Source organism: Phaenicophaeus curvirostris, chromosome 3 (genome assembly GCF_032191515.1).
Source record: "Phaenicophaeus curvirostris isolate KB17595 chromosome 3, BPBGC_Pcur_1.0, whole genome shotgun sequence".
NCBI classification, from domain to species: Eukaryota; Metazoa; Chordata; class Aves; order Cuculiformes; family Cuculidae; genus Phaenicophaeus; species Phaenicophaeus curvirostris.
This window is the reverse complement of record NC_091394.1, coordinates 43,742,187-43,763,119: the sequence shown is the minus strand read 5'-3', so window position 1 is coordinate 43,763,119 and position 20,933 is coordinate 43,742,187. Positions and strand designations below refer to the sequence as shown.

Below are 20,933 nucleotides of genomic sequence, written 5' to 3'. Positions count from 1 at the left end.
GCAGCGTCCACTCCCGCGGATGCAGAGAACCACACGCTGCAAAGGCCACGCAATGCCCAGCTCTCCCGAGTCAACTCCTGTTTCTGACTGCACGCAGAACCACAGAACGGTGTGGGCTGGAAGGGACCTCTAGGTGTCATCCAGTCCAAATCCCCTGCTAAAGCAGGGTCACCTACAGGAGGTTGCACTGGAACACATTTCTGCATATCTCCAGAGGAGACTCCATGGCCTCTCCGGGGACCCTGTTCCAATGTTCCATCACTTATATCGAACATGGGTACATTTTTTCTCTTGCAGTGTCACGTATGTGTAATATACATCAATCAAATGAGACACAACTGGCATTTAAATACAGCTGTTTAATTTAGCTATATCCACCGCACTCTGTGATGCAGCCTTTCACGTTAGATTAGATCTGGGGGTGCCAGTTGACAGCCTGCTGAATATGAGCCAGAAGCTTGCCCAGGTGGCCAGCAGCCTTCAGGCTTCTATCAGAGACGGCGTGACCAGCAGGACCAAGGAAGTGACCATGCCCCCTGCACTCAGTGCCGGTCAGGCTACACCTTCAATACTGTGTTCAGTTTTGGGCCCCTCACTACAAGAAAGACATTGAGGAACTGGAGTGTGTCCAGAAGAGGGAAATGAAGCTGGTGGAGGGGCTGGAGCACAAGCAAGAAGCAGCTGAGGGAACTGGGCTGGTTTAGACAGGAGGAAGGTGAGGGGAGACCTCATTGGTCTCTACAGCTACCTGAAAGGAGGTTGTAGAGAGGTGGGTGTTGGTCTCTTCCCCCAAGTAACAAGTGACAGGATGACAGGAAATAGCCCTGTTGCACCAGAGAAGGTTTAGACTGGATATTACAAAAAAATTTTTCACTGAATGGATTGTCAAGCATTGGAACAGGCTACCCAGGGAAGTCGTGGAGGATAACACAAAAATGGATCTGGCAAGTACCTTGCATCTGGTAGCAGCAGGGCAAGTAATTACACTATGTGCTACTGAAGTCTCAAGTTAAAACCCAGGTGCTGCAGCAGGCAGTATTTAACACTTGAGGAGAAAAGATGAAACCAGCATCACACAGCCACGCTTCAGAGTACACGTACATGTAAAATGCCAGCTGGAGGTGTTGGAAGCCTCTCTAGTATTAGTTGTTTCAGGTTTTGGTTCTTTTGCTCCAGCACCAGCAGAGAGTTGGATCTTTCTTACAAATAGAACAAAAGGAGGTAGACCTGGATAATCAAAGATATGGAATGGCTTCTACAGAAGAATCAAACTGTTTCACTTTCTTCAGTCTCAAAAAGAGACGGCTAGAGCCCACAAGGTGAAAAACATGAGCAGCATGGTATGGAGAAGTTCATTAAGTCCAACTGCTTGTCAGTTTTCAAAGCCTGAAGACTAAAAGACACTGAGCAGAATCATCATCCACAGGTTTAAGACAAACAAAGTGGATAACTAAGTACATATCCGAGTGTCAGAATGAGACGAAATCATGACAGGTTAAGCAACATGGCCTGGCCACAACTTCTACCTCAGAAACCTCCTAAGCTAAGGTCAGGAAAAAGGCATCAGGTTAAACCACTTTATGTAACCCAGCGTTAACTATTCACGTGTCCAGCTATCCGAGTCTTAATTTTAAACATTAAAAAATCCATAAGTTATTCATAAATTTACAAGAGTACCTGTACCTGACTGAACTGTTCTTTAAAACTGATGGTAGGAGCTATCGCTAAGTCCAAAAGAAGCAGAAATCACTTCTGTTGTGGAACAGACACATACTTAAACTTCAGTGGTTTTGGATCTTGGTCACTCACAGAGCACACCCTGGGCCGGAAAGGAGAGGCAAAAGAGTCTCTGGCCCTGGAGAGGTAAAACAGGCTTTTTTGTAAATGAATTCTCACACCAACGCAGAACTTTAGATGAGAAACTAGTATTTCATGCACACATTTTAGTAACTTGACCCACATTCCTGTAAGTATTAAAAGTAACTTTTATTAAAAATAAATTCTCTTTATAAATACAATCATTACACAATCCTCTTCAATACACACACTGAGGTATCCAAAATCAGTGACATTTATATAGAACACAATGTTAGTTTCCAATTGCGTGATTTATATCCACACGCTATTTTGCACACTTAAAAACAGCTGAATGATGTTGTTGTCTTTCAAAGGACAGAGCGGTATTTACAAGCAAACATAATCCAAACAGCACATGCAGATTCCGGGTATGGGAACACTCGTACACGAACTGCAAGTCGCACTTGGTCTCCCCTACAGCAGATTATTTCTTCACAAAAAGGAGACCTATTTGACAAAAAGGAAAACAAGAGAAACAGATATTACTAAGCTGTTATTAAGTTTTCAATTACATATGTGTGATTATTTCAAAGGTGACTAACACTCAAATAACAATGAGTGTCATGAGTCTGTCATTACAAATAATAATATTGTTCTCTAGTGCAGGGGCTGTTGCCTTGGAGGAAAACAACACCACTACTCAACATTTTTAACAAGTGCAGATAAATTAACTCTTTGTTCTTTAACTTAATCCATGAGAAGTCTATCATGATGGAACTTGCCAATGTAAGGTAAAAGCTCTGTGCCCCATGACCTATTTGGGGGCGGTCCCGGAAGCTACTGTGTGAATGGTCCCTTGGGAGCACGGTGAAGAGGAGTATGGCAAAGAGGAGCAGGGCACGTTATTGTCACGGGGCAGTTCGAGCGGCAGTTCGAGAGGGCAGGGCAAGCAGGCAGGCCGCAGAGAGGGGCTAGAGACTAGCCAGAAGACACTGAAGACCATGGTGGCCGCCCGGCAGAAGATTAAAGCCGCACCGGGTGCGGCAGCAAGCAGGATGGATGCTGCCACCCAGACAGAGCTGCAGTGGGTGCATGCACCTACCCAGACCGTGGGCTGCAGGCAGTGCCCCACTCCCACACCAGCTCGTGCCTCTGTTACTGGCTCCACTTGTGGAAGCTGTGCTCGTGTTGGGGAACTCCTTCCTATGGTGGAGGAGCTAAGGGAGGAGGTGAAGAGGCTAAGGACCATCAGGGAGTGTGAGAGGAAGACTGACCAGTGGAGCAGTGCCCTCTCACAAACTCAGCAGGCTGCTGGAGCTGGTGTGTCTGAACACCATCCACCTGCAAACTGCAAGGTTGGGGGAACAAGAGATGGGGAATGGCAGCAAGTTCCTGCCCGACGGAGGAAACCTGCTTCCCCCGCCCAGACAACAAAACCCCAGATCCCCCTGAAGAACAAATACGAAGTGCTGCAGGTGGAATCCAACCCTGAGGATGAGGATGATGGCTCCCACAGTCTAGAATCCTTCCCTAGACTGCACTATCCTCAGAAAAACATAAAAACATCCTCCATTAAGAAGGAGAGGAGAGTTATTGTCGTAGAGGATTCCCTTATAAAAGGAATGGAGGGACCCATCTGCAGACCGGACCCGCTCCACAGAGAGGTCTGCTGCTTACCCGGGGTATCGGTGAAGGAGTTAACTAGAAAACTTCCCTCCCTGGTCCACGAGACAGACTACTATCTATCCTCTGATAGTATTCCAAACTGGTAGTGATGACACAGAGAACAGAAAGCCCAAAGCCATTAAGAGAGACTTCAGGGCTCTAGGGAGAACGATGGAGGGCTCTGGGGCTCAAGTAGTATTTAACTCCATTCCAATGCTAAATACAGAGGAGCAAGAAGTCAAAAAGAAGAAACTGATTAATGCCTGGCTCTGAGCCTGGTGGGAGGAGAGGGGCTTCAGTTTCTTTGATCATAGGGTGGCCCACACACCCCCAGGCTTTCTTACTAGGGATGGGACACATGTGTTTCCTTGGGGGGCTAAAGCCCTTGCTAAAAATCTAGCTAAGCTCATTAACTGAGCTTTAAATTAGATGTGAAGGGGGAGGGGGATGAGACCAGGCTAGACAGGAGTGAGCCTGAAAGTAGGACACCAGTGACTCGGAGATGGTGTGCTGGTGAGGACCACTAGTACAACATCACACAGCAAGTGGGGGTGATTACACCTGGTGACAGTGAGGAAGATACTGGCACTCTGGCATTAGCTACTCCAGTGTCCAGACAATTGGGAATAAACTCTACTCCCTCTATGAGGGCTGAAGGTTTGCCAGCCCAGCTGAAGTGCATTTACACCAATGCACGCAGCATGGGTAATAAGAAGGAAGAGCTGGAAGCCGTTGTAGGGCAAGGAGGCTATGATGTCGTTGCTATCACAGAAACGTGGTGGGATGACTCATAACTGGAGTGCAGCTATGGTGGGGTACAAACTCTTCAGGCGGGACAGGAAGGGTAGGAGAGGAGGCGGGGTAGCCCTCTGTGTAAGAGAGGACTTTGATACCGTCAAGCTTGATTATGGTGATGAGGAGATCGAGTGCCTGTGGGTTAAAATCAGAGGAGCCCAAAAGAAGGCAGATTTTGTGATGAGAGTCTGTTACAGACCACCCAGCCAAGAAGAAATGGCTGATGAGCTCTTCTATAAACAGCTGAAGATAGTCTCTAGAACTATGCCTCTTGTTCCCACAGGAGACTTCAATCTTCCAGACATCTGCTGGAAGTACAATACAGTAGAAAGGAAGCAGTCCTGGAAGGCTGGGGAAGTTCCACTGGACTGGAGGCTGGCTGATGTTGTGCCCATCTACAAGAAGGGTCGCAGGGAGGACCCAGGGAACTACAGGCCTGTCAGTCTGACCTCAGTGCCAGGGAAAGTCATGGAACAGGTGATCTTGAGTGCTATCACGAAGCACATGCAAGAGAACTGGGTGATCAGGCCCAGTCAACATGGGTTCACAAAAGGCAGGTCTTGCCAAACTAACCTGATCGCCTTCTATGACAAAGTGACTCGGCTGCTGGATGAGGGAAAGGCTGTGGATGTGGTCTTCCTGGACTTCAGTGAAGCCTTTGACACAGTTTCTCACAGCATTCTGCTTCGGAAATTGTCAGCCTCTGGCCTGGACAGGCGCACACTCTCCTGGGTGGAAAACTGGTTGGATGGCCGGGCCCAGAGAGTGGTGGTAAATGGTGTGAAATCCAGCTGGAGGCCAGTGACAAGTGGGGCCCCCCAGGGCTCTGTGCTGGGTCCAGCCCTGTTCATTGATAAATGTCTTCATCAATGATCTGGATGAAGGCATTGAGTGCACCCTTAGCAAGTTTGCAGATGACACTAAGCTGGGTGGAAGTGTAGATCTGCTGGAGGGTAGGGAGGCTCTGCAAAGGGATCTGAACAGGCTGGACAGCTGGGCAGAGTCCAATGGCATGAGGTTTAACAAGGCCAAATGCCGGGTCCTGCACTTGGGGCACAACAACCCTACTCAGTGCTACAGACTAGGAGAAGTCTGGCTGGAGAGCTGCATGGAGAAGAAAGACCTGGGTGTGTTAGTTGACAGTGACTGAACATGAGCCAGCAGTGTGCCCAGGTGGCCAAGAAGGCCAATGGCATCTTGTCTTGTATCAGAAACAGCGTGACCAGCAGGTCCAGGGAGGTTATTCTCCCTCTGTACTCAGCACTGGTGAGACCGCTCCTCGAATACTGTGTTCATTTCTGGGCCCCTCACCACAAGAAGGATGTTGAGGCTCTGGAGCGAGTCCAGAGAAGAGCAACAAAGCTGGTGAGGGGGCTGGAGAACAGGTCTTACAAGGAATGGCTGAGAGTGCTGGGGTTGTTTAGCCTGGAGAAGAGGAGGCTGAGGGGAGACCTCATTGCTCTCTACAACTACCTGAAAGGAGGTTGTGGAGAGGAGGGTGCTGGCCTCTTCTCCCAAGTGACAGGGGACAGGACAAGAGGGAATGGCCTCAAGCTCCACCAGGGGAGGTTCAGGCTGGACATTAGGAAACAATTTTTCACAGAAAGGGTCATTGGGCGCTGGCAAAGGCTGCCCAGGGAGGTGGTTGATTCACCTTCCCTAGAGGTGTTCAAGGGACGGGTGGATGAGGTGCTGAGGGGCATGGTTTAGTATTTGATAGGAATGGTTGGACTTGATGATCCGATGGATCTTTTCCAACCTGGGGATTCTATGATTCTATTAAACATACTACACAACTCTTATTCCAGTTCTGATTTACAGAAATTAATTTTCTTTAAATGCCATTATCACACACACACCCGCCCCCGAGCTCTAATTCATAATTCACAATTATTTGTTTTAACATAAATATCTCTACATTTAAACTTACCGAAGACAGGTGGCAAATGCTCTCCTGGCATTTCTGTACACAAAATGGATAGGAAACCCTTTAAACGTGTGACCATCAGGAACTGCTCTTCTTACAGCATCTTGAAACTCCTCATTTCCTGTGGAAATGCTTGTTGTGCGTTCCAGCTCATAGGCTGCTAATGCTGGTGACAACAGATAGGATAGATGGTCATCCCAAACAGTAGAAAGGCCAAGATCCTGAGAAGCAAGTCACAGAATGATGACAACCATGCAGAACAAACATTAGGATATTAATAAGTTTGTATACCGTATAGACTCAAAGAAATCCATGACAAATCTTTAATTTCTAGTTAATGGTCGTGAATCCACAAAGCAGTAAGATTTGCACTTGATTCGCACACCAACCAGAAGAATCAACAAAATATCAAGCATTTACCAGAAAATGAAGTTAGAGTACTAGAAGAAAACAAGACCTGCCGAGTATGATGTTTTAGCTACAGTATCACTGCATGAAATGTAAGAAGACAGCGCATAAATGCAGAGCAAAAATATGGGAAAGATCAACCAAGATTCACCTCACATTTTTCCCACGTCTCTCATGGAAAACCACTTCTGAGAGAACAATGCACAACAGCTCCCCAAAACCCACACACATGTACGTGCACCCTCCTCCTACCACCCCACAAGGGCAGAGTACAAAAATCTACCGCGTATGTATTCAACATAGCATGAGATTCATACTCTGAGAATTACTTGCCACTTCAAAGGCCGAGCATTGTGTGGGGAGATAAAAACAATCAAAAAATCCCATTAAAACCAGACATAAGCTAACAGGGATTTGATATATCATCTCCTTAGTATCTTGCACAGTAAAAGTAGTTTCTGGCACATTATGTCTTGTAAAAATCCTGATAAAGCATGAAACTAACTTCTAAAATTACCTTCTGATTTTGTAAAGCAGTCAAAGACCATGACAAGCTCAAAGCCTGCTTTTATCTGGGAAACAAAAACATTTGTAATGGATAGGCAAAGCCCACTGACAACCAGATTTGACCTCCCTAGCTTCTACAGACTACTCATAGGTAGCCTGCAGGTGCAAGGAAGCTGAAGATCACAGAATTAGAAGGAGGGGCAAAGCCAGAGTAGGGGGAAGTGCCCATGCAAGAGGTTACAGAATCACCACTGCAATTAAGTATGATGCCTAACCTAGCTTAGTACAGCCTTTCCAAATAATTTTTCTGTTATTTCACTTTTCACATACCACATTTCGGCAAAAGCTGATGGAAAACACATTGCAAAGATAGGAATAGTCGAGTAGCCTACAACTAACAAAGGGCTGTCTAGAACAAGTGCACAGTAAAAACATGCATCTTTATTACTACAACAGATCAATGACAATGCTCAAATAGTATTACCTTTCTATGTTCAGAGACCAGTATTCTCAGCTGCAATTCTATCTCATTGCTTGTTACCGCAGCATCTATTGTGGAAGCACACAGAGGAGGAAAAGCAGGAACTGAAGATGTTGATCCAGGGGAACACACGGATTTTATTGCTTCTCCACTCATGGGTTTCCATTTAGACTCATCATGCAGGTCAAACACACAGACTTCCACAGCGTCAGAGGGCTGACAGTTTCCAAAGAACTTTTGATGGTTGAAAACACAACCTATTGTGCGATAAGGATACAGTGGCTTGGGTTGTTCAATAAGGGGAGGGTCATCAGGGTTGATAGGTTTGTGGATGTACCTAATAAAAAACATACAATTTCTTATTAATACACCTTATTTCAAGGTAAGGTAAAAATATTTAGATGAGACAGATATAAACCATTTCTCCTTTTAAAAATATAAGCCAAGTTTGTCAATAGATTTTTTTTTTTGTCCCAAAATAGCATTCATTTATTTACAGAGAAGTAATTATACACATCTTGGAGGTGTAACAATGAAATAATATACTGCTCTTTTCATTACATCTAGAAAAATAGGCTGATTAATCAAGCAGATATTCAACAACAATTAACTTCTGCAACTATAACAACATTAACTACACATACAGTTTCCCCACTATTCATCACATTTGGGGACATAGCTCTCCAAATGCTAATCAGAGATATACAAACAGTGGCAAAACAGAACTGCTTATTTTCAACACTGGATACTAATCAGCACTTTTCACAAAGCCAGAAGTCTTATATTCAAATATATTGTCCCACTGTGTTTCTACCAATTCAACTTGAAGCTATACATTACAAAAATTATGTTTCCAAAAGTAATGCTTCAAAGAGCACTAGGAAGTACAACAGGACAGATCACAGTGCTGGGTATCATCAGTAAAGAGGAAGCTCTTTTCTTTGAAGTCTGAAGTGTTTCTTTTTCTTTTTTTTTTTTTTTATAAATATTGGGACCAAGTATCATTCTACATACTTAAGCAATATGACATGTAGAGTAAGAAGGGAAAGAATTTTTTACAAACAGGCTCCAGAAGCCTTGGAACACAGAACAGCTCTATATTGCTCTACTAAAATGATTTATGTGAGAGAGAACCTCAGAGAACTTGCAGAGATTTCTGCAGGGGGAAAAAGGCAATGTAACTCCAATTTCACACATGAAAGAAGAAAAAATATGTTTTCCTGTGCTGGTTTTGGCTGGAACAGTCTTCATTTTCTTCATAGTGTTGAACCAAAACAGTGTTGATAATAGAAGGATGTTTTGGCTACTGCTGAGCAGTGCTTACACAGCATCAAGGTCTTTTCTGCTTTTCACATCCACCACCAGCGAGTAGGCCAGAGGTGCACAAGAAGTTGGGAGGGGACACAGCTGGGACAGCTCACCCCAACTGACCAAAGGGATATCCCATTCCATATGGCATGGTGCTCAGCATATAAAGCTGGGGGAACAAGAAGGAAGGGCAGGCACGTTCGACATGACGGCATTTGTCTTCCCAAGTAACCATTACATGTGATGGAGCCCTGCTTTCACAGAGATGGCTCAACACTCAACAGAAGCCTGCTGATGGGAAGCAATGAATGAATTCCTTATTTCACTTTGCTTGCATGCATGGCTTTTAATTTATCTATTGAACTGGTTTTTATCCCAACCCACAAGTTTTCTCACTTCTACCCTTCTGATTCTTTCCCCCATCCTACTGTGGGGGCCGGGGGAAGAGTAGACAAGCAGCTGTGTGGGGCTTAGTTGCCACTGGGGTTAAAACCACAACAGTTCCTAAACAATCATGTCAGACTTCATCTCCTCCTTTACAAATGATGGCAGTGACAGCATCAATGGCAATCAGCTGCCATAAGACACTTGCTGTACTGTGATAAAGTTACTAAAAGTATTTCACTTTACACTGAACCAGTTATTCTCCAAACAACAGCAGTACACAGGGGAAAAAAAAAAAAAAAGACTCAAAGACTTTGGTCTTTGATTACACGAGTTTCATGACAGGGTGTAAAGATAAAAAAGAAAAATCAAAGAGCAATAACTAAAGTAGCCCATGCAAGCCTTAATATACTTTGCTCGGTCGTCCTATATCACTTTTACTCACCTATGTCCTGTTAAGCTCTCCCAAAAAGTAATTGTTCCATCAGTTCCACAAGTCATTACCCAAGTGTGAGGGACTCCTTTTGCTTTTGTTCCAACACACACAAAGGCGTCCAATCCAAACCCAAGAAGAAGACTGCACAGAAGGTTAGCATGATCCTCACAGTCACCCTAGGCAGTAAATATTAGTAAACTGGTTTAAGTATCAGGCATGGATAAAATCTTAAAGAAAGAGAACAGTGGTATTTCTCTAATCATGATTTAACAAGTCATGTTTCCCTCCTGTTTACCTAAAGCACATACCAGAAGTCAAGATTTTAAGATTTGAACTTGATAAGTTTCAGTTTTCTGTAATAGGAAAAATTGTTTAGAAATAGTAGTGTGTTCTAATAATAGACTATTCTTTTTCAAATATACAGTAAGATAAATACTGAAAAACATTTATTATTATTATAAAGATACCTTGAAGTAAACTAAAACCAGAATCTATTGACCTGTAAAGACAAAACTAACATTCTAAGTAAAAGCCAAAATGTACATAAGGCAAATACCAGAGGTAATTACACAGTATTTTCACACGTTAAGGAAATTTCATCAGTTGATAAAAGGTAATTCTATTGTATTTTTACTGTTTCGAATGTGTTGACAAAGTTCAGAAATTAAAAAAGGTAGAACAGGTAAAAAAGGTGTAACAACTGAGTGTCATGTGTAGCTACACTTCCCTTCAACCAGGAAAAAACTTTCCTTCATAAATTTATTGCTACCACAGGTAATTCACATAAATCAGTTACAGTGATGTGTAATATTCTTTCTATCTTATGGAAGCGTTGGGAATGACCATTTCCACATACCTTGTTTCTACATAGAAAAGCAAGAAGGGTGCACCACTGTTCTTGTTTGCCACTACCTCCTCCAATTACGGGAGCTCTTTCATAGCCCAGGACACTGACGAATCGTGCAGCCTGTCTAGGAGTGTCAAGCAACCGGCCTGCTCGAAGTGGTCTGATATATGAACACACTGGATGGTTTACTCCATTTTCATCCTGAATACATAAAATATCTTTATTCACCAGTCACACAAACGTTATAGAATATTCATCTTAGCTTAAACCGTCTTCTTTTTGCTACAGGATTTATTCTTCCTGAAATAAATATAACTGAAAAAACATTAAGACACAAAAATCCTTCTAGAATTAAGATACAGGACCATTAAGGCAATTCGTTTAGAGGGACTTTACTGTTAGATTTTTCCGCTGGCCCTGTTACCATTAGGATATTCTAAACTAGAAGTTCAATCACCTGGAGCAGCACAGGTTGAACTTAATTCCCTTAAACGGGTGAGAAACTGTTCATGCCCTATCCACTGCCAACTTCCACACTATCATCAAACCAAAAAATCTCAAGCAAACAAAAAAAAACCAGCCACCCACACATCCAATAAAAAAAAAACCCAAACCAAACAAAAAAAACCCTCAAACCCACACACTCCTACCCCCCGCCAAAGGATAAAGCACTCAACAGCTGATTTTAGAGTTTAAAAGGTGTTCATTTGCTTCTGAATTTGAATACATTTCAACTCTTGTCATAACACCAAAAGTCAATAAAATTTACTCACAATGATGCCACTAGATATATAAAATTCACAGGAGTATTAATACTAAGAACTTCTAATTTCTTGGAAAAATGAGAAGATAATATGACTGGAAAATGTCTGTATTATTATGCGCTGTATGGAAATTATGATTAATTAAATATGATTAAAGCTATGTCAAGCAGTTTAACACTCCTCTTTTTCTCACTGGGCTCTACTGGTACTTCTGTGTTTGTGTATTTAAAAGGGAATCAAAGCCTTTTAAATGCCTGCAGCTCCAGGAAACCCTGGTCTCCTATGTTTTACTCTAGTCCCACATTGTCCCCATTAAGGTTTTGTCATGCTTTCTCCAGCAAGGTGGTATAAGGAAAGCACCATTTATTTAAAGTTGACTGGAATCCTGTTGGAAATTATTTCACAGCTAGAAAGCAAGAAAAAACAAATGCACCAGAAAGATTCATTCTTTATGTAATATAGTTTTAGGCAGGTAATTTATGCTTCTGCATTATGCCTGCAAAATTGCCTAATAAGTATATTATCAAACAATCCTGATCATCTCACTTCTGCTCCCAGAAATGAGAAAGGCCTCTAAGGGCAGTTTTACTAACATTTGCTATGGCAGCAGGAGAATCAAGATAAGTTTTCTATTGACAGTGAACTAGCAGGTGGCCTGGTTGCTGTAGTGTTCTGAAAGCTGCCAGTTTCTGTACTGCTCTGTAGCGAAGAACTTGGTCTTCTAAACCTATCTGTAAACCCTTCCCTCTAACCTTCTTCCCAATCCTACTGTAGCTTTGTGGGTGCAGAAAGTGGAATATCATTAATTCACACATTGCTTCGTTTTCAAAATAGTACAAGTCCCATTTTTACCTCATGCCCCCAGCCAAACTCCCAGCTCTAGAATTCCCTACTTAAAAATATATATATTTTGTTTCTCTATAAACCCTGCCCTGAAAATCTTAAGCCTGGATCCCTCAGTACAGGAAGGACATGGATGTGTTCAAGCAAATGGAGAGGAGGCCACAAACATGATTAGATGGCTGGAGCACCTCCCATACAAGGACAGGCTGAGAGAGTTGGGCTTGTTCAGCCTAGAGAAGAGAATGCTCCAGGGAGAGCCATATTGTAAATACAAATTCTATATTCACATAAATTCAAAATATATCTGAAAACAAAAAGATTAAGAAAGTACTGATCTATTTATAAAATTTACAAACCTGTGCAAAAATCTTTACTAGCCTCACATTGTGTGTAGGCCTTATCTGTAGGTACTCTCTCCACCACTGTTTAGCATATACAAGAAATAATCGTTCTTTTTCTGCTGTTTTCTGACGTTCCAAAGCAAACTACAGGCAAGAAAAACAATCACACATATTAATTCCAAACAGGAAAAAACCCAACATTATCAATAAGTACATTAAGACCAAATTTGGCCTATGTAACATACAACTTAATATTTGAAGTGTGTCATGCAAATGCTGAAGAATAGTATTTTTAAATGAAAATCCAATGAACAAACCCCTCAAGTTATGTTTCTTGTTTGTAAGCTCATATATCAAGCTTGACTGAATTAGTATTCACCTTAAAAGGATCGCTCAGCTTTTGATAAGCAGATCTGGATGCACCTTCAAGTCAACATTTACTGGCTTTCCAGGAAGAATAGCTGACTTGAAATTATTATTTCAAGTGTGAAAGAGAGCAAGAAAACATATAAACTACCTAAAGAAAATTAGGTATGTTGCATCTTTCTTACTATTTTTCTTCTTAAAGTTTTGATACAACTAAAAAATATTTCAAATAATGTTCAGTATAAACAAAGTAGTTTAAAAAACCCCTGTAATTATATTTAAATTTAATGGGAAAAGAAGTAGTATTGAACATTCAAAAAACACAGCCCTCAAAATCTATGTAACTAATTCAGTACTGAGCCTCCCCACACTAATAAAAGAATAAGTCGGCCTTCCCAGAAATTACTTACTTGAGTATTAGTTACTTCTGGAGACAGCATCTTATTAAGATGTGGATACATTTCCAGTCTGATGTTTAAAACACCAACGGAAACCTTTGATTCTGAACCTTTGAACCAAAATAAATCTCAATCAGTTCTCTCAAATTCATTCTACTTCGGGCATTTCAGTCAGGCAGCAGCAAATAATTCAAGCAAGTATTTTAGCTATATAATCACCAAAAAATAAGTAAAAAAAAATATATATATATATGCAAAATAAGCATCTTTACTTAAACTTAAAACTCAAATGAGACTGTAAGAACGCATAATCTGACCAAAAAAAGCAGATATCAGGATTCCAGATAATTATCCAAGGCCCCTCTTTGCACCCAGCACCAGGATGTACAAGATGAATTCTAGAAATGTCTAGAACAGGCATTAATATAGAGCAGCAGAGTCATACGCTGTAGAAGTGCCTATTCCCACTGGTTATAGAGGTAGCTCACGTTTAAGTAGTTGGAAATGAAAAAGTAGTGAAGTTCATCTCCTCCAGGTTACAGTTTATTATGAAGGACCCAGACTGCCACACAAATAGATTTTTCAACTTTTAAAACATTAAAAAAGCCCGAATAAACCAACCACAAAACCCAATAAATGCAATGTTTGAAAGTTTAGAATTACATAAAGAACAAGAAGCACTACAAAGCAATAGAAATGTGATTATAAGCATAATATGAGCCACAGAAGCCTCGCATAGGAGTCTGTCTATTTATCTTAGATGGCAGCAGGCTTTGATGTTCTTGACGTGTTTTTACAATAACAAGGTTTAGAAAAGGAGAAAAAGCAGAGGATTTACTGGATTGGGCTTTATTACTTTGAAAAAGTTACCAATAATTAGATTTAACTCCTCCCCTCATCCATTTGAGTATTAAATGCAACATATTTGTTATGTATTTCCACGTCATTATAAATAAACAGCTCTCCGCTTGAGAGACTATACAAATCAATATTGCTTACTGAAGTTTTGCCCATAGTCAGCCTTTTCAGAGGGGAATGAAGCTAACAAGCATATTAGCAAAATACCTTACAAGATTTGTATTCGCTGTATCGAACACTGCACAAAATCACCTCATCCCACAAAAAAGCAGGCAACAGTGATAACAATCTGGATTAATTTACATAGTATATCCAATCTTCAAAATACTTTAAGGTATAATTTAATCTCTTTTGAAACTACCAAGAACTGTTCACCGTAACAGGTAGAGAAAACTGCGATAAAGAAAACTCCAATGACTCATCAGCTACCATCTAAACAAAATCCAGCACAGCTAGCATAGGAAGTCATGATTGATCGAGTCCTACATCTAATCTTTATTAACTAAATCATAATAGCCTAAAAACTTAGGTTGGAACTTCTAAAAAGTGCAGTGGGGACAAGTGATACACAAAAATACACTGCTAAGCAACTAAAACAAAGCTGTTCAACCCTTTCGTCAGAAAACATACTTCCACCTGCTAGAATAAATGGCAGCACAACAGAGAGAATTTTTTCCAGCAGTTGCTCATTTGCTATGACATGGACACAAGCTAGACTTGACTCTTCAGTGCACTGATCTGAGGCATTCCTGGGAATGAACTGATTTATTTTTGTTTCTTTAGGTTTTTTTTCTGAAGTTATCCAGATTTTGCTGAAAACGAATCGTGGTAGTTCCAAGACATGAGGCCATTATTACACAGGATCTAGAATACATATTTTTAGGTTTTTGATATCAGAAAAATCTGACCATTAATCTCCTACACATTATCTAAGGATACTTTGTAGTAATTTATGAATTGAACTAAACTTGAACTACACCATACATAATTACAATCAAGCTTAGTACACAATATTTTAAGTCATCATTACAGTCTTGTTATTTACTCTTACCTACACCCAGGAGCTCAACAGCAATATTTCTTATGCCGTTCTCTGCAGCCAAGACTGATCGCCACTCCAAGAAATAGGATGCTACTAGTGCTGTCTCACCAAACGTGTCTGTTTTGATCAGAACCATATGCACTGGATCACATATAGATAACATAGTGGTTGCATCCATCATTTTACTTCCATCACCTGCCATTATTAAACCAAATAAGATAGCAAGAATATCATCATCCCAAGTCTTCCTCAAAATTAAAAAGCACACGTTTACATTCACTGCATACGTTGCATTTTAAGAAAAAATCTCACATTCAGGACTGTAAGCAATGATCCTATCTTAAAATCAAACTCAATTTAGGACAGAGCTACAGAAAGATTACAGTTAATTCAGAGAGGAGACAAAAAGATTCCTATAGTTGAGTACTTCAATGTAACCGGTTCAACTGCACAAAACCAAAAATGGAATTAGCATTTAAGAAAATAAAGAATATTAAAGCACCATTGAGTAAAAGCAACTTAAAAATATTCTTCTAAAATGCTGGAATGTGTCAGGTCAACTTACTGTACATCGGCATGTAGGTAAAATCTCTCTCTGTAGTTAAACTTGACCCTATGATATAAAGTGCTCCATGAGCAGAACTAACAAAGCCTGGTTTTCTTTGAATTCACGGCATAGTCACTCTTTCCCTTAAGTCCAACTGCAGTAACTCTGTTTCCCAGCATTCAACAAGCTGCCTTGGATTTCTACAGGACTCAGGCAATATCCAGAGCCTTTTCATAACATACTTAGCTCCTACCATGCTCCCTGGTTACCAGCAGAACAACCATAATTCAAGCTGTGGATGACAGGTTTTTGCAAACTGGTAGGCAAACTGAACTCACACTGAATTTTCTCCTTCCCTACGATGACAAATCTATTTTTCCTTTCTTCACTTGTCAACACAAAGTTCACGCAAATCGGAGCCACCTTAGTATCTCCTACCACCTTTGAGATGATCATATTGCTGTCAATTATGGATACAGCTGGTCAAAACTTCAGGTTATTTTAGAGTGGAAAAGAAGGAAAAGAAGAAACAAGAGTAGAGAAAGATCTTCAAGTTGCATAATCTAATACGGTAATTACTTTTCTTAGGAAAACATAATAAAAAATAGGAAAGGAAGCCACTAAATAATATATAACATATTTCATCATAACTCTGAAATCACAAAAAAAAAATCCAATAGCATCAGCTTTAAACCCACCATATTCCTTACCTAGGCTATCCTTGTGTACTTCAAGTAAAAAGCCATCATGAAAATCTGGCTCGCAGGCACAGGGTACAGGTTTAGAACGGAAGCGCTGATTTCGAAAATGTAAACACAGAGTGAAGGTAGAACAGATTTGACCAGGCAGAGGCTCCGGTTCCTGAAGATGTTCCAGAAAAGCTTTTCCACCCAAAACCTGAAGGTAAAGATACCTCCGTGTTGGGTCAATGTTAGCTGCAAAGCGTAGCAATAAAAATGAAGAGACTGCAAACAGACCTTAGGAAGCATGTTAAATATCAGTTAACTAACAGGTAGACTAGGAAAAAAAAGAAACTTTTTTAAAACAAGTGCTTCGAAAAAAGTGATTGTAAAATATAAAGAAGAGATCTTAATGTAAAATAAATAAAATTCTAAAAACCAGTAAAACATGTGACAGTCATTTCTGCTGCTTATATGAATTTGCTTCCTTTAGATAAGCAGGAAAAACATCTCTTTCTCCACATTTTGGAGTCTATAAATTATTTCAGTTCATACTGCACTAGTAATTCAGAGCTCAGTAATCATGAACTTGAAATTTCTCTCAAAACTATTATCCAACTATTAAAGTAAAAAAGCAACATACTTTTTTTCAAAACTGGTGGTTCTCTGTCAACAAAATGTGTAGATGGTTTTGGAGCTGAAGTCTCTTCCTTTTCACTCACATCCTGAAATTACAATTAATACTTATTAAGGCATTAAAGAAGGCAACAGTGGTCTTATCAGTCTTCTAAAAATTAAAGAATCTGCCACTTCAACTGTGTGCTGCTCCTCAGGTATGCTCCCTTCTAGTGCTTGAGATGTAACAAAAACTCAACAAATACTTCCAATATAGTGTTATCATTAAACCAACTGTAGCTGTTCTGCTCCTAATATGTCACAAATCATTAGAACAATTACAAACCTTCAGAAGTAGCAAGTCTTCACTTTGTCAAAACACCAAGCCAAAAAGAGAAACAAGCAAAAATATTTCCACTCTTCAAAAGCTACTTACAGTTACAAATTTAAGTTCCTTCATAACATCATCGATGATCCCTTGTTGTTGTAAGGTTTTTATCAAATCTTCCGTGGATAACTCCTGATGCTCAGGTGCTAACTCTTCGCGTACAGTCTCAGCAAGAACTTCTCTGATCCTTCCATGGACATCCATCTGAAAGAAAATTCATTTTATGGTACAAATACAAGCTCTTTGTACAGCTGCTGTTATGACTAAACAGCCGCTCCAGGTATTCTACTCAGAATATAGAAGTAACTACCCCAAAAGAGGAATCGTTTCAGAATTAAACAAGCAAGTTACAGTGCCTCACCAAAGCAGCTCTGCCAGTTAAAAAAATCACGAGCATAAAAACCTCAGCATTTTCACTGCTCTTAACAGCATTCCCTGCCTTGAACTCCACTCCTTACAAACAGCCCTTCAATGCAACTCCATCAATAATAAAATAATCACTGTTTTTATGTTTTGTCTCCCGCAAAATTCAAACATAGCATAATGGATTATTGGGAGGTTTTAAAGTGAAAAAAGTACACATTTATATAGAATCATAGAATTATTTGGGTTGGAAGGGACCTTAAAGATCATCTAGTTTCAACTCCCCTGCCACAGGCAGGGACACTTCCCACTGGATCGGGTTGCTCAAAGCCTCATCCAACCTGGCCTTGAACCCCCATAGGGATGGGGCAACCACAATTTCTCTGGGCAGCCTGTTTCAGAGCCTCTCCATCCTCATAGACAAAAATGTCTCCCTAATATCTAATCTAAATCTCCCCTCGTTCAGCTTAAAACTATTTCCCCTTCACCTTAACACTGCGCTCCCTGATAAAGAGCCCCCCATCAGCTTTGCCCTGTAAGCACTAGAAGGCAGCTGTAACATCTCCCAGAAGCCTTCTCTTCTTGAGGCTAAACATATATACTTGCAAGTAAGACACAGAAGTAGGAAGTCTCCATGGCAAGCTTTCCTTGTGCTCAAGGAGGGAAGACAGAGAATTTCTGTCCTTCATCCCAGCTATGAAACTGCACATATCTGCACACCTGTTTCCCACATCAGCATGATGTAAGGACACATCGAGACAACCCCAATACTTCACAACGAGCCAGTTAAAACAATAACATTTATTTCCTCATCAGTTCAAGTTCCAGCCCAAGAAACTCACTCAAAAAGCAGCAAGCAAAAAAAATCCTCACCCTTTGGGTGCTTCCTCTGCCTCTTAGCCCCCTAGCACCTCAGGCCTCACCCTGGGACTCCTCTCTCTGCCCTCAACCTGGCACAGACACAGACTGAGAGAGCAGCAACTGACCCGGGGGCGGGAGGGCAGAAATCTCGGCTCAGTTTCTCTGTAGCCCAGAACAGAGATGAGGATGAAGAGAGGAGGTGGGAGGAGGTGACCTGGGGTAGGGGGGAAGGCTGCAAGCTGGGCTAGCCGTTTGGCAAGGGCATCCACGGCTGCTGGCCCTCCCAAAGATGCCAAAACAGTGCCCAGGAAGCGTCTGAAGTAGGAAAAACAGGGCAATGGTGCAGGCAGAGGGGAAGCATGCTGTGTGCCCTGACAGCACCTCAAGCAGGGCTGTCACCAGGGCCAGGGAGCCATACTAACCCACACACAGAGACCACTCCTCTCCCCACACACCACCCACGCCCCAACCCCTAACACATCCCCTGACACCACCCCATCTACTCCATCCTTCAACACACACACATCCCCACTCCCACTCCCACCACCCTCACACCCTCTCCCACACCCTTCCCACCCCCACCACACACATCCTCCACTACCATCCTCTCCACACCCCTACCCCATCGACCCCACACACCCTCCCCATCCCATGCACACACCCCACACACAAACACACCCCCCCTCACCCCACACACGCCCCTCATACATCCCCCACACCCACCGCTCCCACCACCACCACATACACCCCCCTCCCCTCACCACATACAGCCCCACTCCCACTATCCCCATACCCCAATATACACCCATCACACACATTCTCCGTTCCCACTCCCTACATATATCCCAAACCCCATACACCCCCCCACACACCCTCCTCAAACACACCAGACACTCCCAACCACTTCCACCCCCCCTCCATCCCACACCCATACCCCTCCATCCCACAACCCTCTCCTCCATCCCACACCCCCCTCCTCCATCCCACACACCCCCTTCACCCCCCATCCCATATCACCCCTCCTCCACCCCACACCACCCTCATCCCACACACATCCTCCATCCCATATCACCCCTCCTCCATCCCACACCCCCATGCACCCCACACCCCCTTCTTCCACCCCACACCTCCACTCCACACACCCCCTACTCCCTTTCCTCGCACCCCCCATCACACACATTCTCCACTCCCAACCCCTTCTCTCCCCCCAGCAGCAGGACCCGCACCCTGAGCAGCTGCCGCTGGATGATCTGCTTCAGTTCCGCGGCTTTCCCCGGCGCCAGCGCCATGGCCGCCCCGCCGCGGGGGGAGAGGGAGGGAGGCGCCGGGACCGCCCCGCCCGCCCCGCGAGAGGCGGCTTGGGAGCGCCAAACGGCCCGGGCGCGACAGCCAATGACAACTGGATTATTATTATCAAGCAGGTATTGCTTTAATTAGTAATACCACGCCTGACACGCAGGGAATCATTTCGCCTGATGTGGGTCCACTGAGGCTGCTTACGGGATTTTTATACTAGTTAAACGTACATATTCATATATTGGAACAGGCTGCCCACGGAGGTGGTTGATTCACCTTCCCTGGAGGTGTTTAAGGCACGGGTGGACGAGGTGCTTAGGGGCATGGTTTAGTGTTTGATAGGAATGGTTGGACTCGATGATCCGGTGGGTCTCTTCCAAGCTGGTTATTCTAGGATTCTAGGATTCTATATAGATTGCGAGAAATACTGGTTACATATTCTGGAAATATTGGTTAAACATACATAGGACTCGTCATCATAACTTATCACCCGCTCTCGAATCTACATCATAGCTTCTTTGTGTCTTCAGAATCCTCTGATGATCTTTATCTTCTCCTTGTATCCTCTTGGTGAGCTCAGTTCTGTTTCTGCTGGCAGACTGTCCTTGTTTCACAGAATCACAAGGTTGGAAAAGACCCACAGGATCGTCGAGTCCAACCATTCCTATCCACCACTAAACCATGCCCCTCAGCACCTCATCCACCTGTCCTTTAAAAACCTCCAGGGAAGGCGACTCAACCACCTCCCTGGGCAGCCTGTTCTGGTGCCCAATGACCCTTTCTGTTAAATTCTTTTTTTTTCTGATGTCCAGCCTTAACCTCAACTAGTTTCAAGTAGTAAACAAGCTAAACTCCTGTTAAAATCACATTCTTGCTTACTGCAAGCTGGCCAAGATCTGATTATTCTTAATGATTTATTCCTTCCTTCAACTTGCTGCTACATAAAGTGGAATGTTTCAATTTAAGCTGAAATATAGAATCATAGCATGGTTGGAAAGAACCTTAAAGATCATCTA

General features: G+C 42.4%; 2 protein-coding genes across 4 annotated transcripts in view; one reads left to right on the top strand and one right to left on the bottom strand.

Moving 5' to 3' along the window:
- CIDEA (cell death inducing DFFA like effector a) overlaps positions 1-20,933 on the top strand; it is a 557,707-nt gene that overhangs the window by 219,424 nt on the left and 317,350 nt on the right. The gene's annotated exons all lie outside the window — the stretch shown is intronic.
- CEP76 (centrosomal protein 76) lies at positions 1,968-19,920 on the bottom strand. 3 transcript variants are annotated; one of them, XM_069853795.1, is made up of 12 exons: positions 19,848-19,920; positions 17,446-17,601; positions 17,038-17,119; positions 16,425-16,649; positions 15,177-15,362; positions 13,280-13,377; positions 12,519-12,647; positions 10,565-10,756; positions 9,718-9,884; positions 7,584-7,917; positions 6,188-6,405; positions 1,968-2,304 (listed from the first exon to the last, which is right to left on the bottom strand). In XM_069853795.1, the coding sequence occupies exons 1-12, from the start codon at positions 19,908-19,910 to the stop codon at positions 2,166-2,168; spliced, it is 1,989 nt and encodes a 662-aa protein (XP_069709896.1). In that variant the 5' UTR covers positions 19,911-19,920; the 3' UTR covers positions 1,968-2,165. The 3 variants fall into 3 exon arrangements, with proteins under 3 accessions (XP_069709896.1, XP_069709897.1, XP_069709898.1); XM_069853796.1 differs by having other exon boundaries at positions 12,546-12,647; XM_069853797.1 differs by lacking the exon at positions 1,968-2,304 and having other exon boundaries at positions 6,229-6,350.

Excerpts from the sequence above, each read along its gene's own strand:
- CEP76 (XM_069853795.1), bottom strand. The coding sequence starts at position 19,910 with ATGGCGCTGGCGCCGGGGAAAGCCGCGGAACTGAAGCAGATCATCCAG. Across the intron at positions 15,363-16,424 it reads AGTACACAAGGATAGCCTAG|GTGATGGAAGTAAAATGATG; the intron begins GTAAGGAATATG and ends TAATAATGGCAG. Across the intron at positions 9,885-10,564 it reads CTTTTCTATGTAGAAACAAG|GGTGACTGTGAGGATCATGC; the intron begins GTATGTGGAAAT and ends TTTACTGCCTAG.